The 23,179-nt window shown below is 41.4% G+C and overlaps 1 protein-coding gene and 1 pseudogene across 1 annotated transcript; both read right to left on the bottom strand.

The window, feature by feature from the left end:
• Nucleotides 1-5,949: 5,949 nt before the first annotated feature.
• Nucleotides 5,950-9,577, bottom strand: LOC114868195 (extracellular calcium-sensing receptor-like; annotated as a pseudogene).
• A 6,884-nt stretch (nt 9,578-16,461) lies between these two features.
• LOC114868130 (extracellular calcium-sensing receptor-like) lies at nt 16,462-22,584 on the bottom strand. Its single transcript, XM_029171513.2, has 7 exons — nt 22,309-22,584; nt 21,920-22,209; nt 21,483-21,778; nt 20,995-21,200; nt 20,654-20,875; nt 20,458-20,581; nt 16,462-20,376 (listed from the first exon to the last, which is right to left on the bottom strand). The coding sequence occupies exons 1-7, from the start codon at nt 22,567-22,569 to the stop codon at nt 19,478-19,480; spliced, it is 2,298 nt and encodes a 765-aa protein (XP_029027346.2). The 5' UTR covers nt 22,570-22,584; the 3' UTR covers nt 16,462-19,477.
• Nucleotides 22,585-23,179: the final 595 nt, after the last annotated feature.

Below are 23,179 nucleotides of genomic sequence, written 5' to 3'. Positions count from 1 at the left end.
TTTCTGTCCAATTGTTTCTTAAAACTACTATAGTTTTAGAGTTTAGCAGCTATCTTGAACTTACTGTTATGACAGAGCTATTGCCCCCACATTCACAGTCATGTGTACTATATTCTCTATAAAGAGTCTATATTCTTTCATTATCCATCAAGTCAAACCTAACATTTTAGATGTGCATGGTACTTGTACACCGCTACAGCACCATCAGTCTCTGTAAGATTTCAAAGGGGGGGTTATCATATTTGAAGCTGCACAGCTTACATTACCATGCCAATTTGCAGTCTCTGGCTCCTTCATTTAAGCTTCTCTAAGACAAGATGCACAAATTCCCATAATTCAAACTAAATGTTCTCTAGAAACTTGAACATGTTGGAACAGGGAAAGAAAAAGGCTGAGTTCATTCTACATGACAGAATTAAAGACAATCCAGGTTGTTGTCCTGTATCTCCTTGACTCAAAGGTCATCAGAACAGATGGTGGTACAGTATTGAGGGCTTTGGGGGTGCATGAGCCATCTTCACCTGGCATTTTTTGAAAGGCAGGCTACACCTTTCACAGGTTGCCAGTCTATCTCAGCTGCATCTTTGCTCATTTTATTAACTTTTGCAGCTAACTATTCTACTCTAAACCCTAATGGTAAGAGTGTCTGTTATCCATACGCAGTGTGACCCCAGGCATCTTATAGTGGCAGAGAGAGAGGAGGAAAGGAGGACAATGGCACTTTTGCTACCATGTGAGCATGCACTCAGATGGCCAATTTTAGTTTTGAACAGTTGAACACATTGCAGCACTATGAGCTAACAACAACTTCAATCAAGGTGCTGCATAACTCAACCCCCACACAATATTCCATCAAGCTCCATGACCCGGAACTACAGGCTGCTACATAATGTTTTATCCTCAATGACGAATAGCTATTTATTTACCAGGGTTCTAGCAGGGACAAACTAGAGCCGCAAACAAGGGCAGGTCATGCTCATGAGTGGATGTTCAAAATGTTGATACATTTTGAAAAGTCGCAATTTCAAAAAAAATATCTTTATTTGTCAGACATCATTGCCGCGCAAACGGCTCATCACCAAAGCTGAAGAGGTTGTGAGAAGGTGATTAAAGTCATGTTCTGTGGAAAAATAAAAGAAAATAATAATAATAAATTAAAATAAAAGTTTTTGATTTAACTTTATGTAGTAATAAACAAAGTTGCAGAAGCACTAAATAAAGCTTTAATAACATCGGACTATGAATAATATTTGCCACATTAAGGGTACTTACAGTAAATATTATTATCCAACTTTTATTTGAAAATAAAACATGGCCTGTGATCCTGAACAACCACGTACAGTCGTAGCACTTAAAAGTGTCAGCCTGGAAATGGAAATCAGTTTCCATTTGCAGCCCTTGCGTTTACCGCGTTGGAGCATGTGTTACATCTTTTTGGCCTATAGGTGGCGATCAGCCCCCACACTGGCCCCTATGACGCCGTACTAAGACTATGTTATATGGGCCCACGTAGAGTAACATAACAATGCCTTGGTGGTGTAATGGTTAGTTATTGTTGAACAGTCTTGACCCAATTTTATTAGGATATTATTCCTGCGGGAGAATCAAATGTCGCAAATAAATCTGAGCGACTCTAGATTTTGCCCACTTTGAATGCTCCTTTAAATAAATACGTTTTACGAAGCATCCACAGTCTGTGGCGTTCTCGTGTGCTCTAGGAGAGCGTTCCACAGACTAAATGCAGCTGAGCGAATTGTTCGATCTCTTTTGAGTTTTGTCTTCGGCTAAATAAGTGTAAAACAGTCCTTATTACTCATGCAGAATCAATATATGCAGAACAAACAACTTGCTACATTAATGAGTCGGAGATCTGTGGACTCCTGGCGTTCTGGCATACAGTAGAGAGAGTTTAATACAATTTATTTATTTTTATTATATAATATCCTCTACAAGTTATCAGTGGTACTGTAGTCTGCCAGACTTATGTGAAATACCATAAGAAGAGCGTTTAAAAAAAGTGAAGTGAAAGGTTTTGGCGTCCCACAGCCTACGTAGGCGCAGCTGATCATGCTGCCCGATCTCCCATGGTGCTTTTTCTTTGTCTCGGAGCTAAAGTATTTCACACCTATTGACCGAGTGGTGAAAATATGTTAATGTATCTGTGCCAATACGGAGTAGGGGGAAGGTATTGAAGTTTGCCTTAGCGACTGAACCAACATCAGACGCCATGTTTACGATGCAGAGGGACTTCCAAATCCACTGTGTTGCCTGTGTAATAAAAGTTTTTCTGCAGATATTGTGATTAATGTCATTTTGTTAAAATGTTGGAGCTTCTGTCTAAAGGGCATTGACTATATCTTACTGGTTTGACTGTTCTCACACACACCTTAAAACTGGTCGAAGTGGTTTATGCTGCTGAGCAGAAGGAGTTATTTTCGTTTTCATCCAGTATAACTGTTAACATTTGGAAACGGGAAACGGCTTCAAATCTCCTTCCGGGTCTAGTTTTGAAAACACTGTTTTCAGCTCGTTTATTAGTTTTTATCACTGTGCTGTGTGACGTTCTGCCTCGGCGCCACTAGAGGCGCTCCTGGGACTTTTGGTGGGTCTGTGTTTGAGTTTAATTTCCTGTGTAATTAGTTGACCCACCTGTTTGATTTGTATTTAAGGGATGTTTTTTGTTCGACACATTGCTGGTGTGTACTCTCGGTGTAGCTGGATGCTACCCCATTGTTACATTGAGGAGAGTCGTGATGCAAAGGAGCTTTGGTTTTGTTTATGTCCTGTCCCACCACATAAGTCATGTTTAGTGTCTTATGTTTCATGTTGAGGATTTCTGCCCGTAGTGTACGGAGCGTTTAGTTTATATTGTGAGTTTAGGTTGTTAATCGTTTTCCTGCAAGGCAGTGATTTTTAGTTCTTCCTTTGCGGTGCAGTGAGTTTTTGTTGTGTTTAAATAAACCACTTTATGTTAACTGTTAAGACACTGTGTTCGGGTCGTGCATTTGGGGTCTTCCCTCTCCTGTGTTCCCTGCGACCTGGTCTGCCGGTTGCGGCCAGGTGTCTGTGTGAGGGATTACACAGAGCTGTGTGCTGGAAGCACGTCGGCCGTGGTGCCTGAAGCCTCCGCTCAGTGTGAGCGCGTTCTCCTCCCGGCTCCGTGAGAGCCGTAGTTCTCCCCGCTTGGAGCGGGTGCTGTCACCGTCTCTCTCCACCGTTCCGTCAAAGCCCCGCCGGTTCGGAACCGACGGGAGGAGTTTAGTAGGTTCCCTGTCAAACCCCGCCGGTTCGGAACCGACGGGGCGAGTTCGTAACATGCTGTGGTTAAATTCCGTTTTCGCTTAAGAGAAACGAGGAAACGGATGTTCTTTGTATTTTATTTTCTGGACAGCTTAACCTGAAAATGGCTTGATTTCAGCCGATATTGTCTGGAAAGGAAAATATAAATCCATTACTTAAGTTGCCCTTGAGCACTAGCTTCCTGACGTCGTTGTACTGTGTTTCAAAATTAGAGTCTCACCTTCTTGCGTGTTCAGACACATTAACAGGTCCTCCGGTTCTAAAACGTTCTAAAATGACTCGTTTTTCCAGCTTTTACTCTGGAGGGGGAAATGAAACTTTTACAACGTACACAGACAGTTTTCCCGTTTCTCTTTATAAAAGTGACAAATGGCATTTAATCAAAGCATTGTTTTAAAAACGAATAAAGAAGCTGAAAACAGTGTTTTCAAAACCAAATAAATGGATTTAAAGCCATTTCCTGTTTTCTCGTTTTGAGGAAAACAATGGAAAACGACTCGTCTCGTTTTCCCAGCTTTTACTCTGGTGGGGAAATATAACGTAAAAAAAACGTACACGGACCAGACACACCCGACAGTACTTAAACACGAGGACATACTGTATAAAGACAGCAGCAAAATCAGCAATTGACAACAAACACTGCGCGAATTGACAACTTGATTCCAGGCATCTGCCTATGAATAGGTGGCTTCTCAGCACCAAATCGTTGGAACGTCACATCACATGACGCCACTTCCCCGATTCTCTCGTTGCCTGCATTAGCACATGCATACATTTCTGTTTAAGCTCTATCTGTCATTCGGGCTCTTACGTTTCATTCAGAGTCAGAGCAAACTATAGGTCATTGCGATGAGTAAATTTTAAGAGTTTGGTTTCTCCACCAACTTAAAAGCTGCTATAACGATATAATTTTTTTCGTTCTGTGCTTTTTTCTCAAAACAAAAAATCTGCTTTAAATCCAACTCTGTGCCTTGTGTCGAAAAAATAATAACACTTGAATTCCGTTTGTCGCTCATATCAAGAGAAATGAAAATCCAGTTTGTTTGAGTCTGAGTCTGAGTACTTCAAGTGTCTGGATGTTGTGGGGCTGTCTTGAGTGACACACCTCTGCAACACATGTTTGTTGCATGGACAAGGGGGACAGTTCCTCTGGACTGGACAACTGGAGTGGTTTTCCCTCTCTGCAAAAAGGGGACAGGAGAGTCTGTTCCAGCTATAGGGGGATCACACTTCTCAACCTCTGCCAGGGTACTGGACAGGAGAATTCAGCCAATAGTCGAACCTCCGATACAGGAGGAACAATGTGATTTTCGGCCTGGTCATGAAACGCTGGACCAGCTTCATAGCCTCAACAGGGTGCTTGAGTGGTAGTTTGCCCAACCAGTCTACATGTTTGGTGGACTTGGAAAAGGCATTTGACCGCGTCCCTCGTAGCATCCTGTGGGGGGTGCTGGTGTTGTAATGGGAAAAATTGTGCCTTTGTGCTTCTCTTGTGCTTTTTTCATTTTGCATAGTATTTATTTGCTCTGTGACTGATTAGCAGCACTGAACATTCTTATACAAACAATCTCTCTTACCCTCCTTTGCCGTACATCAAGTGTTGACATCTGATGTTCTGTTTGACTGATTAATTGTTTATGGTCTGTGACTCCCTCCTATCTGATTCCTCACCAGAGCCAAGGCCGTGAAACCTAGATTATCTTGTTTTTAAAGCTTGGTGTTCCTTCCTTCCTGATAACAAGACACCAATGATGCAGAAGTCTCAGATAAGGAGACACGAGCAATTTCGCGTTCGGCCTGGGCTGTTCTGTCTCTGTACAACCGGAGTAGAAGTTTGGTTTGCATTGCCGGCACTAAGTCAGACCTGTTCCCGGTGCATGTTGGACTTCGGCAGGACTGCCCTTTGTCACTGGTTCTGTTCATTATTGTTATGCACAGAATTTCCAGGCGCAGCCAGGGGCCGGAGGGGGACAGGATTTCATCTTTGCTTTTTTGCAGATTAAGTCTTGTTGGTTTCATCGGGCCAGGATCTCCAGCGTGCGCCAGGGCGGGTGCGACTGAGTGAGAAGCGGCTGGGATGAGAATCAGTTCCTCTAAGTCTGAGGCCATGGTTCTCGACCGGAAAAAAGTGGCTTGCTCTCTCCAGTGGTTGGAGGAGAGTTCCTGCCCCAAGTGGAGGAGTTCAAGTATCTTGGGGTCTTGTTTACAAGTAAGGGAAGGAAGAAGCGTGAGATTGACAGACGAATCAGTGTGGCGGCTGCAGTAAAGCGGTCTGTGAACTGGTCTGTCGTGGTGAAGATGGAGCTGAGCCTAAGCAGTTTATTCATGATTTGTTTCTACAGATCTTTACGGTTCATTTGTCCGTTCATTTATCATGTGAAAGTTGCAGCTCAGCTACGGGCTGTGTGGACAAATATATCTTGATTGAGAGGAATAGCCAGGAAACTTTCAAAAGAGAATAGTAAAAAAAAGAATTATTTTATGCCTTTGAACTGTCATGAATCCGGCAACAAACACAGGCTACATTGAAGCATATTTAAAAATTGTACAATGAAAAATTAATTAATTAAGAATTGAACCAAGGACTGTTTTGGTTTTGTAAGGTTTTGTACTTTATTTCAGTTTTAGCACAAGACACAATTAGGCAGATATTAGACAAAACATGAAAGAATTTTCACAAAATCACCTTAAATTGTTAACAGCACAGATACTATATGGATTGACCCTTCTTCATTAGGTGTTTCTTTGTGTTCTTCTCTGGTTTAAACAATATGATAAAACACTTTGGAGCAAATATGCATAGTATTAATCCAAAACTAGAGGCCAGAATAGCAAATATCTCCACAGCCACAGTAAATTTCCCAGGAGAGCTGACATACGCTGGAATGAAGGTGATCCAGACTGCACAGAATATCAGCATGCTGAAGGTGATGAATTTGGCTTCGTTAAAATTATCAGGTAGTTTTCGAGCTAGAACAGCCAACACAAAGCAAAACACAGCAAGCAGGCCTATGTAGCCCAGCACAGCCCAGAACCCAACGGCTGAACCTAATGCACACTCCAGGATGATTCTGTCTTTGTACGTTGAGAGGTTTTTGATGGGAAAAGGAGGATTAAGAATCAACCACACAGTGCAGATTAAAACTTGAATGAATGTGAAAGACACCACAGTCATTCTTTGCTGTGGAGGACCAAACCACTTCATGGCATTGCTGCCTGGTAGTGTTGCTTTAAAGGCCATCAACACAACTAGGGTTTTCCCCAGAACGCAAGAGATGCAGAGGACGAAAGTGATGCCAAACACTGTGTGTCTCAGTATGCAGGACCACTCTGAGGGGGGTCCAATAAAAGTCAATGAGCATAAGAAGCACAGAGTCAAAGAAAAGAGCAGCAGGAAGCTCAGCTCAGAGTTGTTGGCTCTGACTATGGGGGAGGTTCTGTGACGGAAGAACACGGTTGCTGTTATAACAGCCAGACAAGCTCCACCAATGGAGAATGTAGCCAAGATGATTCCTAGAACCTCGCTGTAAGAAAGAAACTCCACAGGCTTTGGTAAACAATCATCTCTCTCTTCATTGGGCCAGAACTCTTTCAGGCAAAGGAAACAATTAGGTGAATCTGAAAAAGCGAAAGTTAAGAGAACTTTTTCCAGTCATGTATGTGATGCTTTAGTTATGCATGTGAAAACATGTTATTTTACCTGTGGTGTTGCTAATCTCTCCCTCAGGACATGGGACACAGTCATAACAACAGATGGGTTTTCCTTTCTGCAGCACTTTATGAGTTCCTGGAGGACAGCTGTCAGTGCACACTGATAGAGGCACCTAACAGGATGACCAAACACATATGACGATTTGCTACACAGCTGTTGTCATGGTAACCTAGGTCATCTTACCTGTGTCCTATCCTTCATCCAGGTGAGGTTCCGATAGATGTGGAACTCTTGGCCCTCTGGCAGTGAAGCATCATAGTATCCTACTGTCACCATCTCAAGGCTGCCACTCTTACCTTTCTGCCAGTTAACCAGCTCATACATGGCCACAGGATCCCCGTTGGCATCAAACGACACATGATAACCATTTTGGGAGAAGTTGACTTTTTTTTAGGTCTGAGAGGATCTGTGAGGATTAAAGACAATATAAGCAAACAATCTAAATACAAATGTAACAATCTAAAATAGATAATGTTCATTTAAGTTTAACAGCTTTCTGCAACACTCCTTGTGTCAGTTTGAATGTCCACACACTCAAAAGAAATGTTTGACAATTTCCAATTTTTATGTTAATTAATTTTGTTTAACTTACTTGCTTGGAGTCAGTTCTGATTAGTTTGTCACACAGAGTTGTAGAATTAATTTCCTGACACACAGTATCATGAATGGCATGAGCTATTGCATAAACTGCCTTGTACACCATGTTAGTTATACGAAGCTCAGAAGTGTCTGTATATCCAGTCGGAAGGTTTTGGATGTCTTCACTTCCGTCACAAAATTTCTTGTCTGTAGCAGCACCTACAATGTAAAGATTGTGTTGTTCTTAATTACATTGTAAATTACTTGTTGTTTATCATATTATTAGACAGCATAATCCTGCAAAAGCAAAAAGACAGAAAATTTCATAAAACAAAAAAACATTGTGTGCGTACTTTCTCACTTTTTTTCAGTCTGCAGTTGAAGGCATTCTCCCAGAACTCCGTTAGTACTGGGGAGCCTGCCACTTTAGTTGAAGTGAGATCTAGCAGGAAGTCTCGCAGGCCTGGGATGACAGATCGTGGGATACCAAATCCCACAGCTCCAGCACAGAAGGTGAACTTCAGCATGTCTGGGTGAGTTACCCATGCCTCACTCCCTACCCACTGTCTGGGTGGAGAAGGCTCACAAGACAGTTCCTCCAACAGTACCATCATATCACCAATGGCTCCAAATGCCACAACAACCACAGCTGTTGACCTGGACAGACATCATGCTGCATTATATTTTGGTAATCTGATTTTTGAAAAATTAAATGAAGGTAATACACAATATGCACACAGAGAGCAATAAAAAGGGTAACCTGAACTCTAAATTCAGATTAAAATTATAATAAAATCTTTTTTTAATGACTGTCTTTATATGACATTAGTTTTGAAGCATACTTTATACTATTAAGACAGGAACACAGGCACACTGGTTAGTGTAAAAACCTGCGTATGACATCAGCAACTTTCTTTATCCTGCTTCGTGGTTGGGTACGATAGAAAGATTCAGAGTATTCCACACAGATCCCCTCTTTGTGTGCTGCATTCAGGAAAGATGCCATGCCATAGTTCCCATAGTCTGAATCTGATCGGACAGCACCGATCCAAGTCCAGCCAAACTGCTTCACCAGTTTAGCCAGTGCATCAGCTTGAAACTTATCACTGGGGATTGTTCTGAAGAAACTAGGATGTTGCTTCTTATCAGACAAACACGCACAAGTGGAAAAGTGGCTCACCTAATAGAAAAGAGTATATGAGTAAAACCAAAGCAGAATACAACATTAAATAAACATGTGTATATGTTATGCACCCCTATTCAAAAAACGTGAGACATTTACTAGAGGAATCCTAAAGGGTCCCATGACTCGTGACATGGCGACAGACTGCCCAGAGCCAGACTCGCCAACGACAGCCATCACCATACCAGTATGTGAACAGCTACTGCCACTGCAAAACACTGGGTCTTGGCCATTTGCAAGTTGCAAAGCCACTTTCACAGCCATCGGAACCGAGGCACACGAGTCGTAGATCTGATAACCAAGCCTGATGCCTGGAAGCAGCTTCGTTCTGTTGTTAATCTCCTCCACGACAAAGACCATTGTACGTGCAAAGTGCAGGTTGCGGGAGTCAATTCTACAAACAGACCTTTATAGCATTATTTCAATAATAAATATGAGCATGTCAAATTACAATTTTATAAATGGCAATTTATAACTGTTTGGTGTTTATACAAACACACCAGATTGTGCTTGTCCACCTTAAATCATCACCCTTAGTTAATGAACACAAAAGTCTTTCTAAAATACAGTAGTAGTATAATGTGGTTTTTATGTAATAACAATTTAACTAAATAACACACGTGCGCATAATGAAAGAGGGTTTTTGAAAGGAATAACACATAGATTGTTTCATTCATGCTTTTCCATCTCACTAACCTCTCTGTACACCTTAGTGGCTCAGGCTTGGTCGTGTAGTTATGCGGCACTGTATACATATTGACGTGTATGGCAAAGACGCCCCCAATATTGTAGTCACCATCCATGGAGAATACAGGCAGAAGGCTTGCACTCTGCAGTCTACAGACTTGTGAATCCTCAGGATTAGCCTGTGGACAGGAATCCCTTTGGATAAAACCATCCTCAAAATATTTCATTGCAAGAGCTGAGTTCAGCTCTAACAGTAAAGTTATGCTTAAAGCAATCAAGAGAGCTGGGATCTCCATCTCTCATGTGCACACACACACACTCAAGTTTGTTGTTTATATACATTGTAGGTTATCAGACAAACATACCACAGTATACGTCAGACAGTGTCTCTCACCCAATGGTGTTTCACTACACACACCTTTATTCGTCAACATTCTATTCTCTGGTCATTCATTGCTGATCATTTCATGCTTATTGTTTGCTCATTTTTAGTTTTTCTTATTTGAATATTATTTTATTTATATATCCGGTAGTATAAGATTAATAAAATGTTAAATGTTGTGTGCATTCTTCTTCAGACTCAGACAGAGGTCGCTGAACTGCAACAAGAATCCACAACATTAGAGAAAGATTTGGCTTTATCAAAGGAAGATTGTTATTATTAATCATAATCCTCATTAAATTGACATCTGGTGTTTTACTAGAATAATTAATGCTTGGTACAGCAAAAAGACCTGGGGCCTCATGTACAAAGGCGTCAACTTCCCATACAATGGTTGATCACGGCAACATCAGTTTGTGCCGAGAACCGGTTTACCTGATGTAATCAGACTCATCACTGGACACATCGCTATAAAAGCATCTTCACAGGTTGAAACATAAAAATGTTTTATTTCATCAACAAATAATAAGTGAAGCACAAATGCAGCTACAGTCAGCAACAGTGATGTGCCTGGGTTAAGATGATCCATTGGAACAGATCTGAAGCTGGTACCGTATCGGGGCTTCTTGGTCAGTAAATAATTTAACAGCCTTAATATTATTTCCTGTTGAGCATAGAACTAGTGCGCAACCAAAGTACATCCTGTTTTCAGCGTCAGCATTAGTCGGTGGTTTAATGTAAAGAATTCCTATTGCTAGCTGAACACAGTGTCTTCTCCTTCACTTCTGCCTGTATTAGTGGCGCATTAGGGGTAAACTTTGCGTCCACCTTCATGTCAGACAATTTTTTTTATTTCCACTCCTGTGCGTAACCTTCAGCATAAATACATGGCCCCGCTCGGCGTCCTGCGCAGATGCAAACCATATTTAAAATAATTAACATATTTATATGGAGGCGTGTCATTGGCGGAGTCTGATACTCATTAACCTGCGCTCAATTATATTTTGTTTTTTTAAGTACGAAGAAAACATGTATAGATCCGTACTTAAGGGAGGTTGATACATCTGTACTTAGGCAGTTTTCTGGATTTGAACTTACGCCAAATTTAGTAGGAAATCTACGCAAGTCTTTGTACATGAGGCCCCTGGTGCCCCTATATTAAAGAATATCAATGCTTGGTATTAATATTAAATTATTCATTTGAATCCGCTACATTTATGATGATGCACGGTGCATCATGAAAGGGGATGTAAGTTAGAGGTAGTTGCCAATGTAGAACATGTGGTTTTTCGACCATGCTCCTGGACTTGCTACGATCCCGGCTTCTACCAGGTTTAGCCTTCTGAATGCCAGATCGCTAGCGAACAAAATGTTCATCCCTAAAGATTTCTTTACATCCAGCATACAGTATTGGATTTCTCTGTGTTACTGAGACGTGGGTGAATGCTGGTGAATCCAGCCTTTTTAATTAACTTCCAGATTGCCTTTATTACAACGCACTGCGCACATCGGCACGAGGCGGAGTAATTGCCACTATATTCAGAAGCACATACAAGTGTAAAGAGCTTTTTTTAATTTTGTTTGCCCTTGCCCTTCATCCGTACTATGCGCAGTTGCCACCGAAATATAAAACGGATTTCATAAGTGACTTTGCTGATTTCCTGGCTGAGGTGATGCCCAAAGATGGAGCCTTCTTATTGGGAACAGAGGACGGACGTGGAATCAAGATCTCAAGGTAACTAGGTAAGGTAACGCTGGAGAAAGGTGTAAACGCGCCCCAATCTGGCAGAGGAATGCGGTGAGTACTGTTAAGGTTAAGTACAGATGTAGATTACTAATTGATTGCAGCTGGAGACTAACGTGACCGGAAGTAAAGCAGGAACTAAACATGGTATGAACCACACCGGAAATGAACGTCGTCCGAGGGGCTCCTGGATGGCAACTGACCGCCGAGGCGTGAGCCCAGTGGACGAACTCCCCTTGGAGATCTGGGGGTCAGGCAAACTGTTAGGCGGGCACGCTGGTGGGACCGGGAGACCCTGGATGGCATCCCTGACGTGTCGTTCCACCGGCCAGGAAACCACGCCAACCAGACATCCAACTGGCAGGATGTTCTCCGGTTCTGCTGGGTCGTCACGAAAATCATGGAGTCGGGAGAGAGCATCAGGTTTGGTATTTTTGGAGCCTGGACGATAAGAAAGATGGAAATTGAAACGATTGAAAAACAGTGCCCAGCGAGCCTGACGAGAATTCAATCACTTGGCGGTCTTGACGTACTTCTAAGTACTACTAAGTTTTTGTGCCAGTAGTCATTTCAGTACCTGCCGGACATGCAAACGGTGCTCCTCTTCTGTGCGGGAGAAAATAAGAATATCATCGAGATAAACAAACACAAAGGTATTGATCATAGGTCCAATGACATCATTAACAAAAGGATAACAGCTCTTTACAGCTATTTACTGAAGCCACCGATCTGGTACCAGCTTCAAATTTGCGCTTTTTACGCTGTCACGCTGTTAATTAAAATGAATGGATCATTTTGAAACCACAATGTTCTTTTCTGCCTTTATCAATAACCTTAACTTTTCTTTTGTTACACCAGTGGAAACATCTCAAAGCCTGGAGACTAACGTGACCGGATGTAAAGCAGGAAATAAACATGGTATGAACCACACCAGAAATGACTCCACAATAAAACAGGAAACCGTATGCTTATGGCAGAAAAGTCCAGAGTAGTAACAGATGCGGGCTATTATTTTTCTTATTCATATGTTTCATATTTTTTTAAGTCATTAAGCTTCCAACTTTCCTTGCCCCATTGAAATGAATGGAGAGATGTGCAATGTCTTATGGGTAATGCACCCTAACAGTGTGTGAATGAGTTATCCTTCCAAGAAGATATATATATATATATATATATATATATATATATATATATATATATATATATATATATATATATATATATATATATATATATATATATATATATATATATATATATATATATATATATATATGCTCACTGGATAGCTCAATCGGTAAAGTCGCAAGACGTGTATACGGGTGGTCCCCGGCTCGAATCCCCGTTAGGGCGAATAGGCATCCAGTGTGGGTCCTTGGGCAAGACCCTTCAAGCTACCGCCTACCTCATATCATGAGAGACAATGAACCACATGAGATACCGGCTCAGACGTCGCCCGGTCTAACAAGGTCTGCGTCAGGGAACCAGAGCACCTTGGCGAGAAGTGGGCTACTGGAACAAGAAAGAAATGGCTGAGATGCGAGAACAAGGCTCTGTTGGAATGCGCGGTGAATGGGAACGGAGAAACCCACATTCAAAGCTGACAGCGAAGCAACTAGTAGCTCAGTGTTCCAACATCCACAAACGGCAACTGCTATCACAACTTGAGATTACAACACAAATGCTACGGCAAGGAGGAGCCAGGACGCCAGGTCAGAGGGGAGGTTTCACCATCTCCCCAACCGGAAATTGGGTACGAAGCCCCAATAAGCACAGATATGCTGAGCGAGGCAGCAACTGACCTGAAAGATAAGATCATGGCGAGATTGAACAGGCAACCCCGAACCCCACTACAACGGCTAAGTGAAGTACCATCAGAAAGTCTCATGGAAGATGTGAATGCAGCATTGAGAGCGATCCCTACCACAACAATCACAGAAACCAATGATCTGATATACGCTTCAGCGTCAGTGATCCTAGAGGTGCTTGGCTATAAGAGCAACCATGGGAGCCATGAGAAACAATACCCACCATGGAAACGACGGTTGGAGGCAAAAATCAAGGCAGCTCGGAGGGAAGTGAGCCAAATGACAGAGGCCCAGAGAGGTGCAATGAAAAGACCAATGCCTAAGAGGTACAGCCAGATGACCATACCTGAAGCACTCGAAACTGCCAAGCAAAGGCTACAAGCCTTGGCCACTGGCTATGGATACCGACTCCGGAACGGGGGCCACCATAAGTCACCTCCTCTACATGGATGACATCAAGCTGTACGCCAAGAGTGAGCGAGACATCGACTCGCTGATCCACACCACCAGGATCTACAGCTCGGACATCGGGATGTCATTCAGACTCGAGAAATGTGGGAGGATGGTGACAAAGAGAGGCAAGGTAATCCACACAGAAGGGGTCTCACTCCCAGAAGGAAGAATAGCAGACATTGAGGACAATTACAAGTACCTTGGAATACCACAGGCAAACGGCAACCTTGAACAGGCAACAAGGAATGCGGCAACAGCCAAATACCTCCAACGAGTAAGGCAAGTCCTAAGAAGCCAGCTCAATGGCAAGAACAAATCCCGGGCAATAAACAGCTACGCCCTGCCAGTGATCAGATACCCTGCGGGAATAATAAGGTGGCCAAAGGAAGAGATACAGACCACAGATGTTAAGACACGAAAGCTCCTCACCATGCATGGAGGGTTCCACCCCAAATCCAGCACCCTGAGACTGTACGCTAGCCGCAAGGAAGGAGGCCGAGGACTAGTGAGCGTGAGAGCCACTATCCAGGATGAAACATCCAAGATCCATAAGTACATCAAGGATAAGGCCCCGACAGATGACGTGCTGAGTGAATGTCTCAGGCAGTGGAGAACAGAGGATGAGATGCTGGAAGAGGGACCATCATGGGAGGACAAGCCCTTGCACGGGATGTACCACCGGAACATAACTGAAGTGGCTGATCTCAACAAATCCTACCAATGGCTTGACAGGGCTGGGCTGAAGGACAGCACAGAGGCACTGATCCTGGCCGCACAGGAGCAGGCCCTGAGCACCAGAGCCATAGAGGCCCAGATCTACCACACCAGACAAGACCCAAGGTGTAGACTGTGCAAAGAGGCCCCTGAGACGGTCCAGCACATAACTGCAGGGTGTAAGATGCTGGCAGGCAAAGCATACATGGAACGCCATAACCAAGTGGCTGGCATAGTATACAGGAACATCTGCGCGGAGTATGGACTGGAAACCCCAAGGTCAAAGTGGGAAACACCTCCCAAGGTGGTAGAGAACGAGCGAGCCAAGATCCTGTGGGACTTCCAGATCCAGACTGACAGAATGGTAATGGCGAACCAACCAGACATTGTGGTGGTGGATAAAGAGCAGAGGAAAGCCGTAGTGGTGGATGGGGCAATACCAAGCGATGGCAACATCAGGAAAAAGGAACATGAGAAACTAGAGAAATACCAAGGGCTCAGAGAAGAACTGGAGAAGGCTTGGAAGGTGAAGGCCACAGTGGTGCCTGTGGTGATCGGAGCACTAGGGGCTGTGACCCCCAAACTGGAGGAGTGGCTACGACAGATCCCTGGAAAAACATCTGAAATCTCAGTCCAGAAAAGTGCAGTCCTAGGAACAGCAAGGATACTGCGCAGAACCCTCAAGCTCCCTGGCCTCTGGTAGAGGACCCGAGCTTGGAAAGTGGATGAGACCACCCGCGGAGGGTGAGAATAGAGTTTATATATATATATATATATATATATATATATATATATATATATATATATATATATATATATATATATATATATATATATATATATATATATATATATATATATATATATATATATATATATTATTATAATATAGTGGTATATATATATATACATATATTTACATAAATTACTTACTAATCCAGAAAAGGCTCTTAATCTTCACCCTTTTACTTTTATAGAGATATCCAGATGTTCCCTTTTGTATCATCCACTTTCAGCTATTCTTCAAATTGTTAAATTGTTGTTTCTTGAGAAATAAAGTCTACATTAAAGCATTCAGTATTGTATGCAAATTAGATCGAAATGCATTATGGTTAGTAAATTGTGAACAATTGTGGCACCCTAACAGAAACACAAAACGTGTGAAAAACGAGTGAGTCGTCCAATGATTCAAGTTGAAGTTTTGGTGTTTTTGCAAGTCTGCTTTTGTAAGCTGCAATTTGTGATAATGACTTAGGTTAATTGGCTACTCTACATTGCCCTTACAGTGTAGGTGTGTGTGTGTGCATGGTTGTTGGCTGTGTGGCCCTGCAATGGACTGGCAACCCGTTCAGGGTGTCTCCTCGCTAGCTGGGATAGGCTCTAGCGACCCAAAATGGGATTTAGTGGTAGAAGATAGAAGGATGTACAGCATCAGTCCCCCTTCATTTTCATACAGTTTGAGCCTAGCCCTTAAAGTTGTTAAATTATTTACTGAAGCCACCGATCTTTTTGTGATTTGTGATTTGTTAGAGGTGCTTGGCTATAAAAGCCATGAGAAAAAATACCCACCATGGAAACGGCAAAAATAAAGGCAGCTCGGAGGTAAGTGAGCCAAATGACAGAGGCCCAGAGAGATGCGATGAAAAGACCTATGCCCAAGAGGTACAGTCAGATGCACATACCTGAAGCACTCAAAACTGCCAAGCAAAGGCTACAAGCCTTGGCCAGCCGCCTAAAGAGATACACCAGCGATAACGAAGCCAGACGAATAAACCGGATCAGATCACGTATCAGACTATGTCATTTGGTTTGATTCTAAATTTGGGATAAGCTTTCCTCTTTTCATCAAGCTCAAAGTTCCATCACACTATAACACAGTAAACATGTAACGATCACTTTGGCACTCAAAAAGGCAGAAAAGTCAGAATGGTTAGAAAATAAAAATAAATGCATACATGTAGATTATTAAGGCTTTATGTGTGGTCCTTTAAAACGCTGTAACAAAAGAAATGTTATTCCATGATGAATGGTCTTGTCCCTATGTAACACCAAGTAAACACTAAAATATACACAAATAAAAATTGCAAGCAAAATCAACTTTCATTTCAGCTTTATACATTCAAAAGAAAGCATGTTGAGAAGTTGTCTGAGGTCCCTTTGTTGTTTTTAAGGAGTTTCCTGGCAAATCTGTAGATCAGGCATTGAACATCACACAGAAACCAATCTAATATCAAATAATTGAATTTTGCTCACAGAATACAATGGCATCTGTTTCATGGCAGTTGAAAGTTCTGGTGCATCTGAACCAGAACTTGTGTCCAAATGAAGAGTTTTCCTTTTTTTCTTTAGTTCACATTCCTGGTTTACGATCCAGATCTCCTGGGCTAGTGGGAGAGTTCATAAAATGAGTCTTGGCAGAGAAATTATGAGAGTCTTGGTCTAGTTAGTGATAAGGCAGAGGAGGACCCTGGTGAGATTTAGGTGGTGTCACATAAAAGTATTCATGGTTCATGTGCACTTAGCCATATGTGTGTTGTTTATGTTAAACTCACAGTTCTGTTGTAAGAGGAAACAGTGACCTGGGTAATAAACAAGAGTTCCATGTATTCTTATCTTTTGGTAAACCACAGCTTTGTCTCTGTGGAAGGAGTGAAGCTTACATGTGGTTACCAAGTTATCTAGGTACTGGTCCAGCAGAACATTGACAAACAAACGGGCAAGAAAATGGTAAATGTTGGAAGTTGTGGTTTGCATACCGTGTCCTACACAATTCCTTCAGAGCAGGATGTGAAGCCACACATTGGGAGCTGGGAAATGTCTGAATTGTCTTTTTTTTTGGTTTTTCAAAGAAGTTTCAGCTTGTAGAGGACTACACAGAAGTCACTGGTTCTACACTATTCCCTCTTGACACCTGTAGCCATCGTTGGCTGGGAAATATGGTGGTGGCTGAGCGTGCCCTTCAGATTTTGTCCTCTTTTACAGGGCAAATTTACAGGGCAGCAAAAATGAAAACTGTTATGGAGCCAATTAAAAAGTCTTTTAAGATAGCTCAGATGATTATGGAAGATGACCTCTTCCAAGCAAAGCTTTTTTCTAATGGTGGCTTAAGAATTGACCCCAGTTCTGAAGTTACAGTATATCAGACTGACAAACCCATGCTTCCTTTAATGTGCAGTGATCTCACAAATATGCTGAGGGGTCTATTAGAGAAGTTTATCAAACCAAGTGTCATCAAAGTTGCAACTACCTCCATGAAGTTTCCTGAAGTTGACTATGCTAACACAGTCTACCATATGGATGTTACCAAACTGAAAGTTGGATGTATCACAGAGCAAGTCCTGGAGTAGCACATGAAGAAGAAACCAGAAAATGAAAAACCGAGGCTGATGTGCAGACAGAACTGCAAGCTGTTTTTGCTGAAGATGGTTCCAAAGCTCTTAGAAAAGGCAGCACTTAAATATCCTCTTCTAAGAAGTACTGTATGTGTCTTCTGGATCCAAGTGTGCTTCTAAGAAGCAAAGAGGTAAGCACCAGAAAACTTACCACTATTCTCAGACTCCTTGGTGAAACTGACCACATCAAAGAGCCCTTCCAAAAAGTGGAAGGTTGGATGAATTCTACCATGAACATTTAGCCAACAAAGCAAAGTTTTGCCATCTATGGGACATTGTAAAACTCATTCTGATCCTCTCACATGGTTAAGCCTCTGTTTAAAGAGGGTTTTCAGGTAACAGAGAGGTTATTGTGGAGAACCTTAAAGAGCACTCATTCATTGCTTAGCGTATCATTCATGACCATGTCAAACATGTTGGTGGGTTGCTCAACAACAGCCTACACGAAGGAGCTAAAATAAGTTAGTTTGTTTAAATTTGCCAAACATTTTGCTCAGTTAATTTGAAGAAAAAATTATTTGCACATTTTGCTACGATAACCTCAACTGAAAACTGAACTGAAGATTTGTTATAGAAACATGTATGCATAAAAGTATTTTTGTTTTTATGTGAATATTACTGCAATGTATATGTATAAAATTATGTATAAATGGTTAAATATGCTGACTTTCTGCCTGTTTATTTTTATTCTGTTAAATACTTTATTGAAAGTTCTCTGGGAGACAGTTTTTTGTTTTGTTTTATTTTCAGGGGCGAGGTTGGTGTCTTGTTTTATAACAAACAACTGTACATAAACTAATATTAACAGTCTACTAGACAGACAGTGACACTTATCCAATCGCTGGAAAAGCTTGAAGACGGACCATATAAGTGCTAGAAAGGTGCTTGAATTTGGCCTTTCAGAAACTGTAGGAACCCGGACATTTACACCCGATTTCACTGTCCTGTTGCTAGGGGAGGCCGCCCCAAGCGTTGGTAGTGTTGCCATGTAGTTCTCACCGAAACTTTTTTGTAGTACAAATACAATAGGTGTCGTTTTATGCAGTGTAAATCTCTGATTTCAGCTATAATTAGAACAAGATTTTCTACTTTTCATTCATTATGTTAAACCATATAAATACCAGATATATATATATATATACCATATGTTGTTACGTGTTTTTAAATATTATTCAAAGAAACAGAACAGTACAATTTATAAAAAAAAAAATAATAATAAATTAAAAAAAAAAATTATATAAAAAAATAAATAGATAAATAGATAAATAAAATAAAATAATAAAATAGATAAATTATTATTTGAAAATTGTGGCAATAGAAAGAAATTAAAATTAAAAATGTAACTACATAGCCAGAAAAAACTAACAATTTGGTTATTCTATTTATTTGCCTTTTGGTTACTCAAAAGTTGTATTTATTTTATTTTAGTTATTTATAATTTATTTATTAATTAAATATAATACTAGTACAATCACAAAAATAATTTATTATGTATTTATTGTAATTTACACCATATTTGCCATTTAACTTATGTTCATTATATATTTCTTGGTGTTTTTCTGTGGTTTAAACAATATGATAAAACACTTTGGAGCAAATATGCACAGTATTAATCCAAAACTAGAGGCCAGAATAGCAAATATCTCCACAGCCACAGTAAACTTCCCGGGAGAACTGAAATAAGCTGGAATGAAGGTGATCCAGACTGCACAGAATATCAGCATGCTGAAGGTGATGAACTTGGCTTCATTGAAATTATCAGGTAGTTTTCTGGCTAGAACAGCCAACACAAAGCAAAACACAGCAAGCAGGCCTATGTAGCCCAGCACAGCCCAGAACCCAACTGCTGAACCTAATGCACACTCCAGGATGATTCTGTCTTTGTACGTTGAGAGATTTTTGATGGGAAAAGGAGGGTTAAAAACCAACCACACAGTGCAGATTAAAACTTGGATGAATGTGAAAGACACCACAGTCATTCTTTGCTGTGGAGGACCAAACCACTTCATGATATTGCTGCCTGGTTGTGTCGCTTTGAAGGCCATCAACACAACTAGAGTTTTCCCCAGAACACAAGAGATGCAGAGGACGGAGGTAATGCCAAACACTGTGTGTCTCAGCATGCAGGACCACTCTGAGGGGACTCCAATGAAGGTTAGTGAGCATAAGAAGCACAGAGTCAAGGAGAAGAGCAGCAGGAAGCTCAGCTCAGAGTTGTTGGCTCTGACTATGGGGGAGGTTCTGTGACGGAAGAACACAGTTGCGGTTATAACAGCCAGACAAGCTCCACCAGCGGAGAATGTAGCCAAGATGATTCCTAGAACCTCGTTGTAAGAGAGAAACTCCACAGGCTTTGGTAAACAAGTGTCTCTCTCTGCATTAGGCCAGAATTCTTTTGGGCAAAGGAAACAATTGCGTGAATCTGAAAAAGTAAAAGTTAAGATAACTTTTAACATTCATGTATGTGATGCTGTAGTTATGCATGTAAAACATGTTATTTTACCTGTGGTGTTGCTAATCTCTCCCTCAGGACATTGGACACAGTCATAACAACATATGGGTTTTCCCTTCTGCAGCACTTTATGAGTTCCTGGAGGACAGCTGTTTGTGCACACTGACACAGGCACCTACACAAACATCAGCAACACACACAAAACCTTTCTACACAGCTGTTGCCATGGTAACGTATGCCATCTTACCTGTGTCCTGTCCTCCATCCAGGTGAGGTTCTGGTAGATGTGGAACTCTTGGCCCTCTGGCAGTGAAGCATCATAGTATCCTACTGTCACCATCTCAAGGCTGCCACTCTTACTTTTCTGCCAGTTAACCAGCTCATACATGGCCACAGGATCCCCGTTGGCATCAAACGACACATGATAACCATTTTGGGAGAAGTTGACTTTTTTCAGCTGAGAATAAATCTGAGGTTAAAATAAAGAAACACAAAGAAAAAGGGAATAACATAATGTATTGTAATTAAAGTGACATTTCAATCAAAGAAAGGCTGTTTTTTTATTATGATTTAATATTTTTAAAGGACCTGTTTTGCCTCTATACTGATTAGTTTGTCACACTGAGTTGTCAAATTAATCTTCTGACACACAGCATCATGAATTGCATGAGCTATTGCATAAACAGCCTTGTACACCATGTTAGTTATACGGAGCTGAGATGTGTCAGTGTACGGACTCTGGAGCTTCTTTATGTCTTCACTTCCATCACAAACTCTTTTGTTTGTGGCAGCACCTAAACACAGACACAGATATACTGTGAAATATTTACTGCATCATCTATGATGTTGTTATGCTTTGTAATATTTTAAACTTTACTTATAATGTAATTCACATATGCAAGAATTATAATGTCTTATTTTCATCAGGATCATTTGGTCTGTTGGGATTATACAGTACCTCACATCCACTTCAAGCCATATTAACATAATTTCAACTTCTTGGTCTTGAAGCAGCTCAATTGCAAGGAATCACAATGACATTGGAGTAATTTACAAAAATACTACAACCTTCTCACCTTTTTTAATGCTGCAGTTAAATGCATCTTCCCAAAACTCTGTTAGTATTGGGGAGGTTGCCACTTTAGTGGAAGAGAGATCCATCAGGAAGTCTCTCAGACCTGGGATGATAGATCTTGGGATACCAAACCCAACAGCTCCAGCACAGAAGGTGAACTTTAGCATGTCTGGGTGAATCAACCAGGACTCACTGCCTATCCACTGGCGAGGTGGTGAAGGCTTATGAGACAGCTCCTTCAGCAGTACACTCATATCTCCAAAGGCCGCAAAGGCCACAACAACAATTGCTGTAGACCTAGAGGCATTAAAATATACTAGGCTCAATGTTTATTTACAGTATAATCAATATATATAGATATAGATATAGATATAGATATAGATATAGATATAGATATATACACACACACAAAAACACTTGTTAAAGAGGCTTAAAAACCTGCGAATGACGTCAGCCACTCTCTGGATCTTGCTACGTGGGTCACCACGATAGAAGGATTCAGAGTATTCCACACAGATCCCCTCTTTGTATGCTGCATTCAGGAAAGATGTCATGCCATAGTTACCGTAGTCTGTATCTGATCGGACGGCACCAATCCAAGTCCAGCCGAACCGTTTCACCAGCTTGGCCAGTGCATCAGCTTGGAACTGATCACTAGGCACAGTTCTGAAGAAACTGGGAAAATGCTGCTTATTGGACAAGCATGCACACGTCGCAGAGTGGCTCACCTACAGCAAACATCCCTTACATGACAACTATGTATATAATTCGCATTTGATGCTTATGAAAAAGCTGACTTTTTATTTATGAAATAGAAAAATACCTACTTGAGGAATGTTGAATGAACCGATGACACGCAACATGGCAATGGATTGTCCAGACCCAGACTCACCAACAATAGCCTTCACCATACCAGACTGTGAGCAGTTGTCAGCTGTGTATAACACTTGATCCAGGCCACTTGAAAGCTGAAAGGCCACTTCCACTGCCATGGAAACTGAGGCACAGGAGTCAAGGATTTGATAACCGAGCCTGATGCCTGGAAGCAGCTTTGTACTGTTGTTAATCTCCTCAATGGCGAAGATCATTGCACGTGAAAAATGCAGTTCACGCGGTTCAATTCTAAATACAACACAACTTTGTTGAAATAAATACTAGGCATTTTGCAAAAGCCACAGATAAGATTGCAGTACATTTAACTGCTGACTACCATAATCAGAATATCTATATATATATTCATTCATTTAAGAAAAAGAATAAGCGTTTTATATGGCAATATGGCAGCATGACTCTGTGAACATTAGTTTTGCAGTTTATGAGCAAATACTGATTTGTCCCATATTAACAAACATTCCTGTTGAATTTCACAAGGCAAGTGTTCTACAACAAAACTGTTTTACATACCCTGTGCACCTCAGTACCTCAGGTTTAGTGGTGTAGTTATGCTTTGTGGCCTGCCTATTGTAATGTATTGAGAAAACACCTCCAATTATATAGTCACCATCCATCGAGAATGCAGGTAGGAGAGCTGTCCCCTGCAGGTTGCACTTCACAAGTAAATCATCAGGCCTGAGTGCAGCATCAGCCCTAGCCTGTGTGTAGACAGCCCCTAAAGCATTTAAGACTAGAGCTGATCTCAGCTGAAACAAAAAAAAGAGAACTGAGATTTCCATCCTCTATGTATGTGTGTATCTGAAT

The sequence above is a fragment of the Betta splendens genome, chromosome 13, assembly GCF_900634795.4.
Source record: "Betta splendens chromosome 13, fBetSpl5.4, whole genome shotgun sequence".
NCBI classification, from domain to species: Eukaryota; Metazoa; Chordata; class Actinopteri; order Anabantiformes; family Osphronemidae; genus Betta; species Betta splendens.
This window is presented reverse-complemented; position numbering and strand designations above follow the sequence as displayed.

Excerpts from the sequence above, each read along its gene's own strand:
- LOC114868130 (XM_029171513.2), bottom strand. The coding sequence starts at position 22,569 with ATGATCTTCGCCATTGAGGAGATTAACAACAGTACAAAGCTGCTTCCA. Across the intron at positions 22,210-22,308 it reads GTTCATTCAACATTCCTCAA|GTGAGCCACTCTGCGACGTG; the intron begins GTAGGTATTTTT and ends TGTTTGCTGTAG. Across the intron at positions 20,876-20,994 it reads TCAGTATAGAGGCAAAACAG|ATTTATTCTCAGCTGAAAAA; the intron begins GTCCTTTAAAAA and ends TTTTAACCTCAG.